The sequence below is a fragment of the Paramacrobiotus metropolitanus genome, unplaced genomic scaffold (genome assembly GCF_019649055.1).
Source record: "Paramacrobiotus metropolitanus isolate TYO unplaced genomic scaffold, Prichtersi_v1.0 Parri_scaffold0000217, whole genome shotgun sequence".
Classification (NCBI taxonomy): domain Eukaryota; kingdom Metazoa; phylum Tardigrada; class Eutardigrada; order Parachela; family Macrobiotidae; genus Paramacrobiotus; species Paramacrobiotus metropolitanus.
Window position 1 is genome coordinate 24,523 of NW_026570437.1, and position 20,809 is coordinate 45,331.

At 43.6% G+C, this 20,809-nt stretch overlaps 2 protein-coding genes across 3 annotated transcripts; one reads left to right on the forward strand and one right to left on the reverse strand.

The window, feature by feature from the left end:
* The first annotated feature begins 33 nt into the window (after window positions 1-33).
* LOC129601176 (cytoplasmic aconitate hydratase-like) lies at window positions 34-9,050 on the forward strand. Its single transcript, XM_055499915.1, has 15 exons — window positions 34-415; window positions 1,519-1,693; window positions 2,294-2,431; window positions 2,496-2,565; window positions 2,852-3,038; window positions 3,316-3,455; window positions 3,516-3,687; window positions 4,245-4,358; window positions 4,462-4,565; window positions 4,822-5,117; window positions 6,188-6,596; window positions 7,183-7,488; window positions 7,880-8,050; window positions 8,368-8,553; window positions 8,688-9,050. The coding sequence occupies exons 1-15, from the start codon at window positions 295-297 to the stop codon at window positions 8,802-8,804; spliced, it is 2,706 nt and encodes a 901-aa protein (XP_055355890.1). The 5' UTR covers window positions 34-294; the 3' UTR covers window positions 8,805-9,050.
* Window positions 9,051-14,153: 5,103 nt separating this feature from the next.
* Window positions 14,154-18,899, reverse strand: LOC129601177 (uncharacterized). Of its 2 annotated transcripts, XM_055499917.1 has the most exons (4): window positions 17,834-18,899; window positions 17,329-17,430; window positions 14,680-15,367; window positions 14,215-14,259 (listed from the first exon to the last, which is right to left on the reverse strand). In XM_055499917.1, the coding sequence occupies exons 1-3, from the start codon at window positions 18,335-18,337 to the stop codon at window positions 14,714-14,716; spliced, it is 1,260 nt and encodes a 419-aa protein (XP_055355892.1). In that variant the 5' UTR covers window positions 18,338-18,899; the 3' UTR covers window positions 14,215-14,259; window positions 14,680-14,713. The 2 variants fall into 2 exon arrangements, with proteins under 2 accessions (XP_055355891.1, XP_055355892.1); XM_055499916.1 differs by having other exon boundaries at window positions 14,154-15,367.
* Between the last annotated feature and the right edge of the window lie 1,910 nt (window positions 18,900-20,809).

Here is a 20,809-nt window from a genome sequence, read left to right on the forward strand (position 1 = left end):
ATCAAAAATCACAATCAGAAAATCAACCGAATGTTTCCATTTTAGTAGCAGGTTCTCTTTTCGTTTAAAATCGTTATCGCCCGCAGCCTTAACGTGATTTATCTACATTCTTATCCCTCGATGCCGGCGCGGACTTTGCACGCACGCTGGTGACTCGAGCGTGGAGTGTGAAGGCGTAACTGAATGCGTTTGATGCTGGCTGATTTGGCCGATTTCGAAGGCAGTGTCGTGGTTTTCGTGCGGCTGTCGTCTTCTTCCTGATTTATCGCGCTCTGCTTCACTGTTTTATTGAGGATGCATATCCCGGCAGAAAATCCATACATCAGCTGCATCTCCCCGCTGGAGGTGGCCGGCACGCAGCACCAGTTTTTCGATCTGCATCGACTTTTTGATGGAGAAAATCGCGTTTTGTACGGTAAAGAATTGCTACTAGTACTGGCTCAGCGCTAAGATTTGTGTGGATTTTTTCTTCTTCTTTTTCTAATGTGTTGTGATTCGTGTATTTTGTCCTGCTTGACTGGTTGAATTAATCGTAGCCGATTTTACATCTGGTTTACTTATTATTAAATTATAAAAATTATTATTATGCTGGAAAGAATGGAGAACGTAAAGACGGGACATTTTTATAGAAAATCGTAGAACAGTGGCGCGCGTCTCCTTCAAAAAAGCGTCAAAGGCGTTTTGTCACTAGCTGTTCTAAGAATAAATAATCGATTCAGTTAAATTAACAAAAAACCACTTTTTTTAATTAACCTGCTAAATTTATCGGAAAGATCACTGAAAACGCGCCCTGCATATTGTTAATTTGCTTTCTTGGGCTGTGTCGAAGAAATTTTGCAACGGATAACAGCGGTAAGTAGAATAAAAAATAATAAAAGCATGAAAGTAAATAATTCAAATTCTCAAACTAAGTAATTAAATTTTGGCTTTTTTAATTTGGCATTTTTTTTGGCTTTTCTGTGAATTTAATCTAATCAAGTTCAGAAATTAAGTTAAAATTCTTAAAATTTAGTTAAATTGTCAAACTAAGTAATTAAATTTTTGTATTTTTAATTTTTATGAATTTAATCTAATAAGGTTTAGAAATTAAGTAAATTATTAAAACTAAGTTAAGTGATTAAATTTTGTGTTTTTAATTTTTGTGAATTTAATCTAATAGAGCTGAGAAATTAGGTAAATTATTAAACTTTAGTTAAATTGTCAAGCTAAGTAGTTAAATTTTTGTGTTTTTAATTTTTATAAATTTAATCTAATAAGGTTTAGAAATTAAGTAAATTATTAAAACTAAGTTAAGTGATTAAATTTTGTGTTTTTAATTTTTGTGAATTTAATCTAATAGAGCTGAGAAATTAGGTAAATTATTAAACTTTAGTTATTTGTCAAACTAAGTAATTAAATTTTGTGTTTTTAATTTTTATGATTTGAATCTAATAAAATTCACAAATTAAGTAAATTAGTAAGGTTTTGTGTTAGATTGAAATAGGAGTCTATTTATAAATTGGCGGTTGTTCTGTGCAGATCGTCTGCCGTACAGTATCCGCGTGCTGCTGGAGTCGGCGGTGCGCAACTGCGACGGCTTCCATGTGCGCAAGAGCGACGTGGAGAGCATCCTCAGGTGGGACGACGTCCACCGGCATCCCGACGGCGTCGAGGTGGCCTTCAAGGCCGCCCGCGTCATCCTCCAGGATCTGACGTGAGTGCGCCGCATTCTTGCCTCGTATTTCCTCACCCTTCGGGATTATTGTCAATTATAATTATTTCGGAATATTTTCATGTTGTTATTTTCAGCATTTGTGTTCCTTCTGGAATTATTTGCAATTATTATTATAATTATTATTATTATTTGCAAATTTTATTAATTATTTGCAATTATTTGCAATTTGCATTTGTCCGGATTATTGTGCAAAATTGCAACAGTTTTTAAGTTATTTTTATAAAAAGTTTTATTACATTGTTTTTTGTGATTTTGAAATTATTTTTCTCGCTTCGTTTAATTTGATTTTGCTCTGTTTTTGCGATTCTGATTGATTCGAATTTGTGTCATTCGAACTAGAGAATTGGAATGCTTTCGTAGTGCAGTGGCTGCACTGTGGATGGTATATAATATATATATTTCCTTTGCGGTGTGCGATTGTTTGGCAGTTTAAACTGCTGCCTATTAAAATCGTATGTGAATTGTTTGCATATTATGACTATTTTGAATTTTTTGTTTGGTTTGAAGATTTTTGTTTGAAGGATTGTATTTTATACTATGATGTAGACATATTGCTGACTAAAGGGGTGTGTGTTTCAGCGGCGTGCCGGTCGTGGTGGATTTGGCGGCGATGCGTAATGCCGTGGAACAATTAGGCGGCGATGCCACCAAAATCAACCCCATCTACCCCGTCGATCTCGTCATCGACCACAGCGTCGTCGTGGACGCGTCGCGCACGCAAGATTACATTCTCATGCCACTGTCCCTTTGTCCGCCTTCAACGTGTTGCTTTTTTCTACAGACCGGAAGCGCTGGAGATTAACGAGAAGCTGGAATATGAGCGCAACGCCGAGCGCTTCCAATTTCTTAAGGTAGACCGATTTAGGTTTAAAGTAAACAAAAAAAAAACTAAACATTTAATATAATTTTTAAAAAAATTAGTTTAATTGTTTCTCAGTACATGGTGCAGCGAAAATAATTTTTTCAAAAGCGTTATTAAAAGGAGAATACCTTAAAATTAGGAATACTTTTAAAAAAGAATCACCGGACGAAAATAACTGCTAGAAAATAATCGAATAATTTTCTCATAAATATTAGGCGGTATTTTTGCTAATTCTGTTTATTTGTTTTGAATAATTCACGGTGGTTGGTGTATAGTGGGGCGCGAAGGCCTTCCAGAACATGCTGATCGTCCCGCCTGGCTCCGGCATCGTCCACCAGGTGAATTTGGAGTATTTGGCGCGGGTCGTCTTCGAAGCGGACAGCGGTCTGCTCTACCCGGACACCGTCGTCGGCACCGACTCCCACACTACCATGATCAACGGTCTCGGCGTCCTGGGATGGGGTGCGTAGTCTCCTGATCCGCGTTTTGCTCTTGTTTTTGCTATTTTAATGGACCGTGTTTTGAAACAAATTTTTAACGAATTTTAATAGATATTCCACGCACATTGATTGGTTTTCGATTTTACAGGCCTTTTAACGAAATTCTGTATTCATGGAAAAACGGGAGAATTAATAACCTACGAGCAGCATATTTAATGTGTTTTAATTTGATAAAATTAAATTAATTTAATTTGATTTTGATTAATTAAATTGTATTAATTTTGCGTAATTAATGGCAGGCGTCGGCGGCATCGAAGCGGAGGCCGTGATGCTGGGCCAGGCCATCAGCATGGTCCTCCCGGAGGTGGTGGGCTTCAAGCTGACCGGCCGGCTGCCGGAAGTGACCACCAGCACGGATCTGGTCCTCACCATCACCGCGGTACGCGCATTGTCTTGTGCACCGATGTGGTTAAATATTCCCGGTAATCTTGTCCAATAGATTCTGCGCAAATTGGGCGTGGTGAATAAGTTCGTGGAGTTCTTCGGCGCCGGGTGCGCCGCGCTGAGCATCGCCGACCGCGCCACCATCAGCAATATGGCGCCGGAGTACGGCGCCACCTGCGGCTTCTTCCCGGTGGACAACAAGACGCTGGACTACCTGCGACAGACCGGTAAATATTGCTATACTAATGGCTTTGTTTTTTTAATGTTCCAATTTTTAACTATTAAGTAGTGTACTAGCGCTTGCAGTTATTGCTATTTGGGTGGCTACTGCAATGGCTTAATTGGCATAGGGAGTTGTAGAACAGTGGACCGCGTTCCACTTCTCCAAATATGTCGTACAAGATACAGCGGGCTTGTGATTAGATATTCTGTTATGCAGCATAGAGTAAAATACACACTTTCTAAATAAACATTTATCTGAAAAGCCAATAAATACCGGTAATGCTTATTATTAACCTGCATTCATGGGCATTTTTTATAATTTTTTTTTTGCCTTTTGATATAAAAAATGCAGAAATTTTGCGAAGCAGTGGTGGCGAATGTTATTATTTTACGTACATGAAAGAACTGAACATTTAGAAAAAACAATTATTGCGTATTCTATTTAAAATATTAAAATTAAAACACATCGTTTAAAATTTTTTTTTAAATTCTGAAAAATAATTTTAATTACGGCATATTTAAATATAAAAGTGCAATAATAACCGCATGATTGTATCGGCAGGACGAACGTCGCGCAAATTGGCCGTGGTGGAAGCCTACCTGAAAGCCACGGGCATGTTCCGTGATTACACCAAACCCGACGAAGACCCGACTTTCACCACCGTTGTCGAACTGGGTCAGTAATTTCTATTTTCTTAATTTTTTATTTCTTTTTTACTGCTGTTTTTTTTTTATTTTTTATTTATTTGTCATCTTTTCTCACTGTTGTGTACGTTAAGATTTGAGTACGGTCGTGCCGAGCATCAGCGGCCCGAAACGTCCGCACGACATGGTCCCCCTGACCCAGGTCAAAGACGACTTCACCAAGGCTCTCACCAACAAGGTTCGCGTCTGGTTAATTCCGATAACGAACGAGACTCTAGCCCAACAGCCAATTTGATTCCGATAACGAACGAGACACTAGTCTAACAAGCAGCAGATTTAATTCCGATAACGAAGGAGACTCTAGCTTGCTAAACAACAAATTTAATTCCGATAACGAACGAGACTCTAGTCTGTTAAACAGCCAATTATTTCCGATAACGAACGAGACTCTAGCCTGCTAAACACCCAACTGATCCCACCCGCTGCCTCCGCAGGTGGGCTTCAAGGGCTACGGTCTCCCGCCTGACCGGGTCAGCGCCCACGCGCCGCTGCTATACGACGGCCGGGAGTATCCGCTGCGCCACGGGGACGTGGTCATCGCCGCCATCACCAGCTGCACCAACACCAGCAACCCCAGCGTAATGCTGGGCGCTGGACTGTTGGCCAGAAAGGCCGTGGAACGCGGGTTGTTGGTTAAGCCGTACGTTAAGACCAGCTTGTCGCCGGGGAGCGGGGTGGCCACGAAGTACCTGCAGTCCTCGGGATTGACGCCGTTCCTGGAACAACTCGGGTTGGTCATCGCTTTCTCATTAAAGCTTTCCGAAATGAACCAGATTTCATGTAAAATGAAATAAGCAAATTTATTTGATCAAATTAAAATTAATAAATCAACGAACAAAATTTATATTGGTAAATCAGATTATTTGAAAAATAAATAACAATCGGTTGAGTTGAAAAGAAAGACATAGTTTTAATTAATTTTATACTTTATTCAATTTTTTTCGGTGGCAGAATTGCCAGAACAACGCTGTGGATGACGTCGCAGTGCGCCGCTTCACTACAATTCGCACGATGTTAATCGGTATACTGTGCTTTTATTAGCACAAGCCAGGCACAGCAGTGACAGTACAATGAATTTTGTTTCAGTACTCAGTATGTGCTTGTACATGATGCTTATTAAAAGTAATTCCCGGCAAAAAAAAACAGTTTTGTAACAAGAACAGAATAATTACAATGGCAAAATTTCTTCTAATTTAGTTGGGCGCTTGCCCACGCAGGTTACGAAGAAAGGAAAACCATCGGTGTGGAAATAAAACCCCGGAAATAAGTGCGATAATATATATGATTAAACTAACATGGAAAAGTAATTAACTAATGGTTCGAAATTAAGCCGGCCTTTTATTTGAAAAATGTAAACATTATTGCGGAATATTTAAGACATACAATTTAAGACATACATGTAAGACATACATACATTTAAGACATACATTTAAGACATACATGTAATAAAAGCATTTTTTTTAAAAAAATTAATAAATGGAAAATGATGGACAATGGGCATTGTAGGGGAAATAATTTCTTTTAATTATTCGATTTTTTTAAGGAACCAATTTTGAACGAATAAAATTTCTGCCTTGAACGATTTACCGAAAGGTAATCGATAGAACAAAGCAAGGTACATTTGAACGAATAATGCGAATTTAAATAAGCTAACAAGAACCTACCTTATAAGACGGGCAAAATAATTATTCTTAATTTTGTTTATTTTTAATTTCACTTCAGAGGTTTTTTGATGTCTGACGCACTTTCGAAAATTAGCAAAATAATTGATGGAAAACACTGCGTTATTATTCCGGGCAGGTTTTCGGTGACGGGCTACGGCTGCATGACCTGCATCGGGAACAGCGGGCCGCTGCACGAGTCCATCGTGGCGGCCATCGAGAAGGGCGACCTGATCGTGGCCGGCGTGCTGTCCGGCAACCGCAACTTCGAGGGCCGCATCCACCCCAACACGCGCGCCAACTACCTGGCCTCGCCGCCCCTGGTGGTGGCCTACGCGCTGGCCGGCACCGTGGCCATTGATTTCGACAGGGAGCCGTTGGGACAGTCGCCCGACGGGACGCCGGTCTTCCTGCGCGATATCTGGCCGACGCGCGAGGAAGTGGACCAGCTGGAGCGGAAGGTGGTGCATCCGGCCATGTTCGAGGAGGTCTACGGCAGTGTGGCGGCCGGGAATAGTCGCTGGAATTCGCTGGACGCGCAACCATCGGTAATAAGGATTTTTCCTAAAATTCGGAAATTTTTTCTGGAATTTTAGGTATTCTCGCCTAATTATTCGGAATTTGTATAATTAATAAGAATTTTGTGAAATTGCATAATTTTTTTCCTGGTTGATTTCAGAAGGTTTTTATGCGTTCTGCGGATGTCTTACTAAATTTCAAGGATTTTGTTTAACTGAAAATTCCATGCTTCCAAGATTTTATATATTTATACATAGTAAATTTTTCATGATTTCTGGAGACCTTCGCTTCAGTTTAGGTATTTTTTTCTTGGGGTTGGAGAATTGTTTCTATGATTTTTAAATTTTATTCCGGATAATTTTCTATTACCTAATTTTTAGGAATGCACTTTTAATTTTCCGGTGATTTCTCCAGAGTTTTAGAAATATATTGTGCTAAATTTTATAATTTTCCTACGTTTCAGAAATTTTTTGATTCTTTATTTCCCTCCTGACCTTTGATGAGCTTGTTATATATTTTTTTTTACCCTTAAATCCCGCGGATTTTTCCGGATTATTAGTTGCATTTCTCTGTAATTTTGCATTTTTTTGAATAACCGGCGTGGTTGTTTGGTAGGTGCTGTATCCGTGGAGCGAGATGTCTACTTACGTCAAGTACCCGCCCTACTTCGACGGCATGTCGCGGGAGGTGCACCCCATCCAGCCCATCCACGCCGCCCACTGCCTGCTGCACCTGGGCGACTCCATCACGACGGACCACATCAGTCCGGCCGGCAACATCGCCCGCACCTCGCCAGCGGCCCGCTACCTCGTCGAGCGCGGCATCGCTCCCAAAGACTTCAATTCGTACGGGTCACGCCGCGGCCATGATGCCGTCATGAAGCGCGGCACCTTCGCCAACATTCGGCTCGTCAATAAACTGGTACGAATTAGTTGACCGTTTTCGTGACATTTTTTTCCAGATAATTTAAGAGATCTTTCCTGAATTTTGACTATTTTCTCTAGCGGAGTTTGGTCTTGTTTTGTTGCGGATTCTAGTCTGTATTTGTAGGATTTGCGTTTTGAATGTTTTTCAGAAATGATGGTTTTTATTGCTGAGAAATTAAGCAACATGTTTACTGATAAACTGAATTTAATTAGTGTTGTAAAACTGATTTTAAAATTTCGGGGACCGGTTCGTCTTGGTAGTTGTGTGCGTTAACAGCAGAATTTCCGGAAGATGGGTTGCTTGTCACCTGATTTTCACATTTTGTGCATTGAATTCGCCATATCTCCCGTTGGACCGATTGTTGACGGTGGTAAATTGGTTGCAGGTGAGCAAGCCCGGTCCACAGACGGTGCACATTCCCAGCGGCGACGTGATGGACATTCCGGATGCCGCGGACCGCTACATGGCGGAGGGGACCCCGCTGATCATCCTGACCGGGAAGGAGTACGGCTCGGGATCGTCGCGCGACTGGGCGGCCAAGGGACCGCTGCTGCTGGTAAGACACACGCAGTTATTCTCCAGCCAGCGTGGCTATTGACGAAAACATTAATGCCATTTTTGTTGCGGAAAAAAAAAGCAGTCATCTGTACGCATGCTAGCATTGTACTCGTACATATCATCCGGGTAAAGTCCTCATGTACCATCAATAAAGAAGCAGCACGGTCAGTCTCTCGATATTAGGAAGCAGATTGACAAAGGAATATCGCGCCAATATTTTCTCTTCTGGTCCAGCGCCGGTCATTTAATGCGCGTTGCTCCCTCCGTCTTTGTTAGTTGTGTTCTTCAAATTCTGATGGTGGATTGTGATTGCAGGGCGTGAAGGCGGTGATCGCGGAGAGCTACGAGCGCATCCACCGCAGCAATCTGATCGGGATGGGCATCGCGCCGCTGCAGTACGTGCCCGGCCAGAGCGCCGACACGCTGGGCCTGACGGGACGGGAGAAATTCACCATCGGCATCCCCGATCTCATCCAGCCCGGCGACCGAGTCACCGTTAAGGTCAGTCAGTGTGCACATTCCGGCCAGCGGATTCACTGTCGTCGTGATAATGAGAAGGAAATTGAGGCTGCCATAGTAAAATTAGATGAACTGCATGGCAAGTCACCGTGATCGAAATGAATGTGTTTGGTTAGACGGATGACGGGAAGGAGTTCCAGGTGGTGGCTCGCTTCGACACGGAAGTGGAGCTGACCTACTACCGCAACGGCGGCGTCCTCAACTACATGGTGCGCAAGATGACCGCCGCCTGAGTATTCAACCTGCTTCGCTGTGGGAAACGGTTTTGGCCGCATCTGTGGACGTTGCCTGTACACGTTAACCACCGGTGATTTGTTAAACATCTGTTTGTCATCAGACGATCAGTAACTACAAACTGATTTTCAGTGCAACCGTAAATAAGAAGTATTACACCCGGGAAACCGTAAATTCTATATTCGTACGTAACTTGCTGCGCCAATTCGATAGAACTATATATATAATAAAAAAATAAGAAGATCTGAAAGAAAAAAGCTGATTTCAGGATGATTGGGTAATAACCAGACTTTTGGTACACAACAAGGCTGCGCGGGCAAACCGTTTTCAGAACAATGTATACAAATCATTTAGCTTTAGAATGGCACAAAGTATCACAAAAACGTGATTCGGAGTGCGCGAAAGCGAAAGTTTAGTGTATGTATTTCATTTTTGACACCATGTAGCGGGCCATTTTTCTTAAATGTCGATAGAAGTATGTGTGGAGTTGGTTTTCTTTTTACAACATCCAGCACACTTCATCAAGCTTTCCACCAATGTACAACCGGTAAATCTTTCTTTTTTTAATTCATTGATAACAAAATCACAGCAAAGCTGCCAAGAAAAACAACATCGGGCACTAAATATTCCCGACCAGCCAATCTAAATGCTAAAAAAACATCTTCGTTGTCTCTCATGCCATTAAAAGTTCCGAGGACAGACACTGCACTTCCTCGTTGTATCTCAATACTGATTCTCTGGCGCAAAAACTCCCCCGACCGTGGGTTACCGCTACATTCGCAACTCTTCCTCGATAACTCGATAAACTACGGGAACTTTTGGATCGGTAAATCTGTTGTTTTCCTTGCAGTCTTTCTTTCCTGTACGCCCGGGTGCGTTCCTTCGCATCGACGCCATACTGCACTGATATACGCTGTTTCGTTTCCTCTACGTCTTTGCAAAAACAGTTTAAACTTTAAAATTAGTACTCCTATTATTATAATTACGTACAAGATGAATACACTGCATCGTAATATTATCCGTAAATTAAGTACTTATTGTCTTTATTTCTGTCGATCGTCTACGCAGTAACTTTTACAACATAACACAATAATTATTTTTATAGATATACGCCTGTGTTATGATGTGGTACATGACGTAGAATAACAGGGAATTAGGACACTTTAAACATACTCGTACGGCTTGTAACGATATACAAGCTTGTCCCGTAATTTCTAACGCACCACCACAGCGACAAATACAAATTCCCGGGTTACGCCAAACCTTTACGTAAGAAATTACGGGGCACGCTTGTACATAGGTACACTGTATACGTATGCATGACCGACAGGCATTTCCCTTGAAGCCATAATTTTCAATTACCGCACGTGGGATGACACTGTTTACGGGCAATTGAATAACCGGGATAACAGCAGCAAAAAGCGGACATTTGTATGGCACATTCCCCTGCGTCCCATGGAGCCGCTCCCGGGGAGCAATTCCCCCCGGCCGATGGGCGTTATCAACGGGGACTGCGCCGGCGACATCCGGTCGCGCAGCTGCCCAATTAGTGCCCGCCCAGGCCACCCGGCGTCCGGGACTGCGCCAGCAGGGGCGTCCAGGCCGGGGCCACGCCAATCAATCCTCTTTAACACCGGATCATGCAGCCTATTCACTGGGCCGCAATCTGCCAAACAAGGCTGTTGTGTGCAGCGCGATCAATTGGTGTCATACGTCGATAATGATACGCTGATGGCTGTTGTCGCCGGGTACGCCAGAGACACTGTATATAAAGAGCGACTGGTACTCACTTTGGACTGTCACTTATCGGGATTGGTATACGTACGTTTTAGTAATTTTGCATAACGCTTGCGGGATTTACATTTTTCGAAAATATGTACTGAATCACAATACCATGACGTTACCTATCAACCTGAGTGAAGACAGAGACGCTGGTTTGTTCATTTTAATGTTTAAATTTTAACTATCAAGTAGTGTACCAGCGCGTGCGACCATTTTTACTTGAGTGGCTGACAACCGATTGTCATGATATAGCCGTGCTTAAAATCTGATACATATATAAAACTCCGTCATGTTGGGAATGCATATAATCGAGCTGATAACATTAATCCACATCCTCACCGGCACCGCCGCATTTGCCCACCGCGGCGACTTCTACCGTTCCGCCGACACCCTCGACTGGCCGGTGAAGCGCGTGTACAGCGGCAGCCGCTTCCTGCGTCTCCTGCTGGACACCGTCCCGGAGGACGAGGCTCCGCCCGACTCCGTCTTCCCGCAGCGGTCCCGCCCGCTCCTCCGCCTGACCTCCCTGCGCTCCGTGGACGACGACCTCTTCCCGGAACCGACCCCCGGTAAAGGTCACGGGATGGTGCCGCCCGCCCGCACCGCCATGCAGCGCAGTCGCGGCGAGGGTCCGGTGGCCGGGCTGTCGGCCGACAGTGTGATGGAACGGATCGAGCAGATGCGGCCGGTGGCGACGGTGGCGCCCATCATCCCCGATCCGACACCGGCCCCGGCGCCGCGCTCCCACGTTTATTTACGGTTCGGATAATCGACGGTACAGTTTCGGAGAGTCGTCTTGTTTGTGAGTACAAGGTGAAGTGTGGCATTTAAAAGCAATAAAAACGAGCGACTGGATGGATTTGTCACGCGGATTTCCCTGCTGTTGTTCGAGCACACCTACGCCATGCAGTGACCTTTGCCAATGTTTCCCTGCATTGTATAGGTTGCTGTTTTATGCGCGTTGGCACGGTTTCACGATATATTATGCGACGTGGGTGTTTGGACGGTTATGTACAATGTACAGTGATTTTATGTCGTAGACGTTGTACTGTAGAATGTAATCAGCGATTATGTGTAATTTGGCCCAAGGCGTATACTGATTTAATAATAAGCGGAAATTCTGCCGAGCCTTGTTTGCTGGATAAGTGCCGCCTGCGGTGTTGTTAGCGATCCTGACGGGGTTAAGTAATTACGGCCCGACCTAGTAATCCACCGAATCCCGTTCGTTCGACGGGAAACGCAGAATACGCCTGTATACATATGATGACTGAATATCGCGCGCTAATTATGGGAAAGTCATGGGAAGCGCGTTCACAGAAACCATAAATATGTAGTATACGGATACATCGACAAAATGTACCGCTAGAACTGATAAATCAGATTTCATTTCGTATTTTCCAGAAAATGCTACGAATATATACGAATATGTATGGTTTATGTAGGGATTAAATTTGATCTTCATCCTTATATGTACTGTTACAGCAAAGCTTCAAAATCGGATAATAACTTGAATTTTGGTGCACGTATCGCCCTTGAACTTTTACTAGTAATATCTCGCCATATCTCGGCAACCGGATGTTGAGCATATAGACGGTTTTCTAGCCAGAGTGTAAAAAAGTTATCCATAAGGGTTTCGACGTGCACGAGAGATATCTGTACTACAAGGTACTGCAGTTTTCCTTAATATTATATGTACAGCGTATACGAATTTGGTGCCATGTTTCGGGCCATTTCCATGTCATACATACTGATACAGAGTACAGTCTACTGCCTCGGCAGGTACAATACCGAAATTAATGATTTTCCCGAAGTTTAATTACTGAACTTAGTGGAATTATGTTTTAAGTGGGAACCACTGGAACACATTTTTAGTAGTACGTGTTTTTATTCGGCAATAGCCATTTCACATAACAATGAGCCTGCGCTGGCAGAAACTGCGTAAAACGTTTTAAGAATTCATATTAACTAATGTTGCAAAGCCTCTACCTTATTCAAAATCAACACTACCTTAGTACACATTACACATAACAAGGAAACCATACAATAAACAGGTAACCAAACAAAAAACACGTACAATACATGTACTGTTATATATAGAAAAAGGTCACACATGGCTTCTGCCTTAAATGTCTAATTATCGCAAATTATTGACTTTATATGTATATCAACATAATATTGCTGCAAGCGCGGCTGATGCCCGTGAAATAAACTGTCGATCGATGTGTTATGCACTATGAACCGGTAAACAGGTCCTGCGGGAAAAATCCTGTCAATTCACTGTCAATTTTCATCACGCTGGTTAAGTAATGGATGGACAGCACGCAGAGTTATGAAATACAGCCGGGAATGTCGCCTGGCCATTAGTCCTTCCCGGAAACAAATCACCACCTCCAGGAATATCCATATGACAGGGTTAATGAATAATTTGGGACGTTGAAGCATTTTCTCAGGTCAGGAGATCAAAGCACATCGGCATTCTCACTGCATGTTAAAAACTACAACCGTATAAAATTATTTCCGCAAAATAATCAACTACAAGTACAAAACAGACCAAAAACAGGAAATGAAATGTAATTATAATAACTAATAAGGGAGATCTGCGCAATGAGCCGTCACTAAATATACGAAAAAATGAGCACCAGGTTGTGCGTCGGTGTGACTATGTGCTTTTCCATTCCAGAGATTTCCCGATAGTTAGAAACATTTAGAAATATTTAGAAATATTCAGATGACGCGATGAATCGGCTGTGCTCAGTGCAGTCCCATGCCCATGGCCAGATCCATGATCCCCTTCAACGTGGCGCCCTCCCCGGACGCAAAGGCCGGGTTACCGCCGCGCTGCGCCGCCGCCAGTGCCTGCGCCTGTCGGAAACGCTGGTACTGGGCGCGCAGTCGACGATCCGCCGGCAGCGGATGGATGCTCTGCCACGGCCCGAAACGGTGCAGGTACTGGCCGGCCTCCGGGGTCGTCGTCGGAGACGGGGTGGCCGTCGTCGTCGTGGTGGGGGTAGTGGTCGGCGGCCGGTAGGGACGCTGGCTCAGGACAGTGGAGCGCTCGCGTTCCGCGTGTAGGCGCAGCGCCATGGCGGCCGGTGCCGGCCACATGCGGACGGCGGCGTCGATGCCGGCGGCGAAAAATACCAGTGCAGCGAGATTTAACGGTCTCCAGTAAATATACATAGTTATCTTTTAAAAAGGATAATATTAACAGTAAATCTTAGCCAACCGGCAAAATGATGACACATATAGCACATATTGCAGCTCTTTATACCGACTTCGGCACTTAATTCTAAGAAAGACGACCTTTATATTTCCATGACCGGCTTTATATGTAGCTAAATTTAAAGAGCAACCGGCATTATGCAATCAAGGCTTAAGAAGGGAACAAAGCGTTTCTTACGCACATCGTAAACACTTCTCCTCCCATGGGAGCTGCGGATTGCCGGTACAAGACAGTATTCTGAGCTGACACCTTTCCCGACGTCGCCTGATGCTTTTCAGCGTTGGCATACCGAAATGTCGCGGTGGGCGATTTCCACGGAATGCCAACCAGGCCGCGCCAGACTGGGGCCACCGTAATGACGCGGCCGTCTTTTCAGTGGTGACCCACGCGAGACCAACCACGGACGTTCATCAACGTGATGACCAAGAAGACAGCAACAAAACTGCTCCCTAACAAATTCGAAGCAATGGTGTCTGATTGTAGCCGGGAGAATTATGGATCGAAATAAAAGATATACGGATCTCAAAGAGGACAAGCAAACACAACGCGCCGTTAAAGCGCGCTTGTTGCAAAGGTCATAAGCAAGACTTTTCATGTTACACTTGTGGGTATATAATACAAATTTTTTGTTTCAACGTTTAAGTTTGGAGATTATGCGTGGTAATGCTATGAGTGTGTTGTGTACAGTCACAAATTCTTCATTTGATGATATTTGTTGATTGAAGCTCGCTTTGTACATATTGAGAATAAACATGTAATACAAATTCGCACTCGCATATTATAATTATTCGATGCAGCTTTCGCTTTCCTGCACCCCGGAACATATTTTTTGCATTGTTTTATCTATACGGTTCGAATGATTTGTATACATTGGCGTGAAAATCGGCATTGTGGCACCACCCACTAGGAGTTGAACCGCCGAATGCCGTCAAAAATTCGCAACACGCCGAGGACATCGGTGAAGGCGCCACGCGTGCATTCCGTAAAGTCCCAGCAGTGCTCCTTTATCCCGTAGTCTTTCAGCAGCAAGTCTTCCAGCCGCACACACTCCCGAGCCACGTTATCGTCGCGTTTCCGCTGCTGGAACAGCACCGCCACGCCCCGCATAAGCAAGCGCCGACATACCGTCGACCACGGTAATGGGTCGCTTTTCCGCCAGCTCTCCACGTAAAGATCGCGCGCCGTCACCTGGGTGTCGGCCAGCACGATGCACGGCACCCGGATGTGCAGAGCGCCCAGCATGCCGATGACCACGTTGAGGAAGGACGCATCAAATTCCCGCTCGTGCGTCCCGTTGGTGATCACCAGCAGCTGGGTGGTCGGGCGGACCGCCGTGTATAGCGCTAAAGCCAGTTTTTCCTGAAGATATTTTTTTGGGTCCAGGATGACGGTGGTCAGCCGGCCGGCGGCGGCGGTAGCGTCCCATGTGGCGCAGACGCGCCGGTATGTAGTCTGTTCGCCCACCGTCAGGCAGGACAGAATTTCCGCTGTGATTTCCGGTGTCAAGGCGGACACGGGGAGCTCCCCCGCGCAGTTGTTGCTGAGATCGGAGCGCTGCTGCAGTTGCAGACGTTTATATATTTTGATATCTGAATCGGAGTTTTTGATATAATAGTTTATTGGGCAATAGCCGCCATAACAACAAAAGTGCAAGCGCGGGCACACTACTTTACAGTTAAAATTTAAACATTAAAAAAACAACCAAAATCTCTATCCGCCCGCGGGTTAAAAGGCAACGTACTTAACACAGCAGTAGCATTTCCCTTAATGACAGCCAAACTAAAACGTTGCTTCATAAAAGCAGTAGAACGTGCTTCTCCAGTTAATTCACGAGTTTTACGGCCCTTTTTTTTGATATATAGTTTAAACTGTACTTTTTACTAGCGCAGGCTCATTGTTATCTGAAGATTCTGAACTGCTACTGCCGAGAAAACTTTTCCAATTACTTACCGCTTTTTTTTGTGAAATTGACGTGTTCGCTGTTTTTTGTGAAACTGCGTCGTATTGCTGGTACGGAATGCATATATGTATATATCTATATATAAAATATAGTTCCAAAATTAATGTACATACAAGTATCGGTCGCGCTAGCGCGCGACCAGTTGTTTTCGAGGTATGGAAAAACGAAAGAAATACAGTACAAAATACACTTCGTACAGCAATAAAAACGATTTTGAGAAATATTTTAAATATAAAACCTCAGCGAGTACCAGCTACAAAAATATTATAAATATGTGGAAATGCAAACAGTTTTCAAGCTTTCCGCTTAGATTCGACCAGTTTTATAAAAACTGAAAGCCTCCGTAATTTTTCTTTTTGTTTGCCTTTTTCGCGGTTCTTTTTGGTAACTTTATATTGCCGATTCTAACGAATTGAAAACCTGCATTTTTTGGTACGACAGATAATATTTAAACGGTGATAAAATGGATGGAGTGGGATCATTTACACGATGCCCATAAAAAACCGTTAAGCCGATATTTCAGCGCAGAATTAATGGAAACTTGTGGGAAACGATTAACGGTTGCCCAAGGTGACCTCGCAGGCTGCATGTAAGATTGTAAGATTTTCAGCCCTTCAGTCAAGCTCTACTAAAATAAAATAAATATATATATTATATTAGATTTCTGATACCCAAGCTACCGCCAGTATTACAGAGCAACGTAGGTTAGTGAATGCCCAAGCTACCACCAGAATTACAGAGCCGCTACGTGAGTGAATACGGTAAACAGGCCGCGGGCCGGCTTTTAGATATTTAGAAATTACATATAAATTAGACAATTTAAACCGTGCGATATTGAGATACTCAGATTTCTAGATATTTTTAAAATTTTGAAATTCTGGAGGCTCAGAAAATTAGAGGTAACGGCCCCGCTGCGCGGGGCCGAGTCGAAATATTTAGAAATTCTGGAAATGTAAAAGCTTTGGAGCCGACTTTGGATAAATTTACGGTTATTTTGAGGTATTCAAACGCATTTAAAACCATCTAAAGGTTTCAAGAATTTAAAAAAAGTAAATTTAAAAGTTGGATGTAATTGACAATTTTAAATAACTATTGTTTAGGTTGCTAAGTTGCAAAACCTGTATTTGCTCATTCGTTTCCAGAATTTAGTGGAAATTTCTATGAACTTTGAACGCTAAGTGCTGAAAGTTTAAAAGGGTTTTTGAAAACGTTCCGGAAACCAAAATTTTTTTCCAAGCAGCAGGTAGGAAGCTTTGGAAGATGCTGGATTTTATAAAACTATCAAATGCTTCACAAACGGAATTTCGAATTAGAAGATATTTTTCAAAACCAACAACCTTTAAGTACTAACAACCTTTAAGTACTACAGCTTCTAAAAATTTTTTTAGACCTTCTCCAAAACTTAAGATTTTTTTAAAATATAAAGGTAGGAACGTTTGTGCGATGCTCTATTTTTTAAAATCATCAACTTATTGAAAAAATCAATCCTGATTTAGGAGATAATTTCCAAAAAATAAGGACGTAAGGATATATGAATCTATTGATAATAGATGCTTACCTTAGCCGGCTTTTTCATCGGTCTGCTGACGGCAACGTCAGGTGATCGCTTCAGCCCTCGAGACTGTTCCAACTGTTCGGTGACACCACGCAGCTTGCTCAACTACAAGGAGCAAACCAATCAAAGTCTGCGAAGAAAGTACTCGTAATAAATCCAATTTAATTTAACTATTAAATGTTCATTGTTCGGCACGGTCGTATGTATGTCCTGGGTTCGATTCCTGCTTGTACGTGTATATGGGGGTAATTTTTATCAAAAAAAAATCTGGTCATAATCTATCACAAAATCAACCCAAAAGAAGTATACGTCTTCAAAATCAAAATTACCCAAAAAATTTTCAAATACCCTGGCAAGATATCTCCGTTAATGGAGTTTGGCTACTGTAGTGCAGTGCGATAGTAATGATAATAATAGCTTTTTGCCGACCAGACGTTGAAGTCCCGTTTAGCGAGTTGTCTGCTCTTGATGTAATAATAATAATAATAATAATCATCTCCATGCTTACAACTTCCGTATCAGGCAACGGCACCTCCTCGTGGGAAAGGTAGATAAAATCCATGTTCCCCGTCTCGCGTACACAATAGCCGACGCTGATCGTGCCGGTGGCGTGATGCCAGGCCGCGCGGAACGCAGCCCCCTGGCTCCACTTCCTGGCGGCGGCCATCAGCTGCGCATCCACCACCCGCGCCCTATGTCGCCAGAAGCGCAGACCGTCCTGGCACGGGAATGTATCCGGGTAGGGTTGCCCCGGAGTCTTCCGGCGCAACTCCCCCCAACCGTCCCCGTCCGCCGCGTGCAGGCGCTCCAGTGCCACCACGGTGCGCACCGTCTGCCCGCCCGGGGCGTGGATGTCCACGCACGCGTAACTGTGCTGGGCGCTGGTGTCCTCGGCCACCACGACGGTCGAGGAGTGCCAGTGCCACGGCCGGTCGGGAGCGGTATGAAAGAGGGTTGTCACGGCGGTCCCGGGTGTCAGGGGGGAAGGGAGGGTGCCCGCCAGACCAAGCATTGGCTGAGGGGCACGCAGGCGTTGTACTGGCCAAAATCGACGAAGAAATCACCGTGCGGTGTCAGATCGCGGATGATGCCGTGCCGCACTAAGCCGTTGGCGTCGTCACGCACATCCACCACACCGCAGCGGTACACGTCGCGGGTAAACTCCAGCCTGTCCCGCGGGGCTTTTCTCATCGTTGCTCCTGAACTGACAACGGCTGGGTAGCCGCGTTCCACATTAGACGTTAAGCAGTGTTTATCAGACATTTGAGTAGCATTTATGCTCCACACGGAAAGTGGATGTTAGAACTTAGAAGTACTGTTTGTTTGCTTGACGGTCTGCTCGCACCACAGAATTAACAGGATAATACCAGAAGTTCAGAACACTGCGAACAGATTAGCCAGTAAAACTGTAAAACTAACAGCATTTTGTCAACATAACGTATATGACAGATTGACAGTTCACGAAGACTGCACGGTGAAATTTGCAAGGTAAATGCGTAAATCACGGTTCCATGCTGCGATTAAAACGGTTGTAAAGCATCCGATGTTCGGGAATAACAAGTATTCACAACTGGAAATTGTTCAGAAAACAACTGAAAACTGTAGGCGCCTGTTGGAATTTCAACTTTCAACACGGGCATCCATACGAGCCTCTGGCCTGTCAGCCATTAAAGCACCTTGAGCAGTTGAGCGGCAACCGCGGATGGTTGCACCAGGGACATGGTGGATGAATGACTCAATAGTAGCCGCCTGACCGTCCGGTATCATATTCCCGTTTCTAATGTTAACCGGGAATATTATTATGTAATTGTTATAAAACTTATAATTATAAGCGAAACTCGAGGAAGTTGTCACAACTTATGTAGATTTTAGGTAGAAAGCTGCCAGCTGGTTCGGTACCAAAACAAGCTTCATGGTAATGTTTTCGTGCAAAATTTGAAGAGCATCGGTTCATAGTGAGACTTTTTGTACACCTCCGCGCGTTTAAACTTTTGGAATTTAATTTCATATTTCATTAATAACTCCCGAATCGGATGTTGCGCGCGCAAACGGATTTCACGCCTACGTATGCAAATCCTTTGGCTACAAAATGTCGTAAAGCAATGCGAAAAAGTGTTTGGGAGTGGGCGACAGCAAAAGTTCCCGTGCATGTACCCGATTCGGTATATCCCTTAACCCTTAAAACCAATGATCCGGAAACCTCAACGCCTTCCTTCTATGCAAAATTTGTAAATCTGACGAAAATCATTTTGTAAAAATTATTAATTTTACTTGCAGTACTTAACGTAGAAAAATTGTGGTAATTTTTGACATCACCTCCGAATTTGCCGCGGCAGAGCATGAGGATGGAACTTTCAATCGAAAAATTCAATCGAAAATGATTTCACGACATCAACTATTTAACAGCCGTCGACGTTCTCTATTAAACTGGTTACTCTTACTTCTTGGGAGTTTCCAGGATTGCCTTGAACCTCTACAGCGAAAGTGTTTCCGATAATATGCTGTATATTTTATTTAACTCATTTTTTTATTATTATCTGTCAACCGAAAGTTTCACAGTACGAGTACTTTCAGAAACAATCGGTTAGATTAAGCACCGGTCGACATAGGCTGCCTAATCACAGAGAAAATTTGATCTAAATTTGCATCCATTAGGGCTGTCCCCATGCTCGATGCCGCATTTCCTCGTTGGATTTCGATGCTGATCCGCTGGTGAAGATATTTCGTGGCTTATTTTTCGCCGGTTGGTTTCCTAATGTATCTCCGGTCCGAATTCCGTTATCGTGCGGCAGCTTCCGATCCGTGCGCTTCAAAGCCCAGAGGACGGAATGGGACATTGGGGAGTCCTGGCCGATATTACGATATTTCTCGATCTTGCCTTGAAATCAGGTCGGACTGGTTCGATTATTAGTTCGGATCGGACTGGACGAAGTTTTCGACTCCGTTGCAGGGCACTAGTTCTCGTGCAAAATTTGAAGAGCATCGGTTCATAATGAGACTTTTGGTACGTACACCTCCGCGCGTTTAAATTTTTGGAATTTTATTTCATTAATAACTCCCGATTCCCGAACAGGATGTTACGCGCGCAAACGGATTTTGCGCCTACGTATACAAATCCTTTGGCTTCAAAATGTCATAAACCAATGCGAAAACGTGTTTAGGAGTGGGCGACAGCGCAAGTTCCCGTTTATGTACCCGATTCGGTACTTTGTACCAGGCCAAATCCCTTAACCCTTAAAACCAATGATCCGGAAACCTAAACGCCTCTTATGCAAAATTTGTAAATCTGACGAAAATCATTTTGTAAAAATTGTTGATTTTACTTGCAGTACTTAACGTAGAAAATTGTGGTAATTTTTGGCAACACCTCCGAATTTGCCGCGGCAGAGCATGAGGATAGAACTTTCAATCGAAAAATAATTTCATGACATCAACTATTGAACAGCCATCGACATTTTCTATTAAACTGGTAACTCTTACTTCT

Excerpts from the sequence above, each read along its gene's own strand:
- LOC129601176 (XM_055499915.1), top strand. The coding sequence starts at position 295 with ATGCATATCCCGGCAGAAAATCCATACATCAGCTGCATCTCCCCGCTG. Across the intron at positions 4,359-4,461 it reads CACCACCGTTGTCGAACTGG|ATTTGAGTACGGTCGTGCCG; the intron begins GTCAGTAATTTC and ends GTGTACGTTAAG. Across the intron at positions 8,051-8,367 it reads CCAAGGGACCGCTGCTGCTG|GGCGTGAAGGCGGTGATCGC; the intron begins GTAAGACACACG and ends TTGTGATTGCAG.
- LOC129601177 (XM_055499916.1), bottom strand. The coding sequence starts at position 18,337 with ATGCTTGGTCTGGCGGGCACCCTCCCTTCCCCCCTGACACCCGGGACC. Across the intron at positions 17,431-17,833 it reads CGTTGCCTGATACGGAAGTT|TTGAGCAAGCTGCGTGGTGT; the intron begins GTAAGCATGGAG and ends TGCTCCTTGTAG. Across the intron at positions 15,368-17,328 it reads CGATGAAAAAGCCGGCTAAG|CAGCGCTCCGATCTCAGCAA; the intron begins GTAAGCATCTAT and ends CTGCAACTGCAG.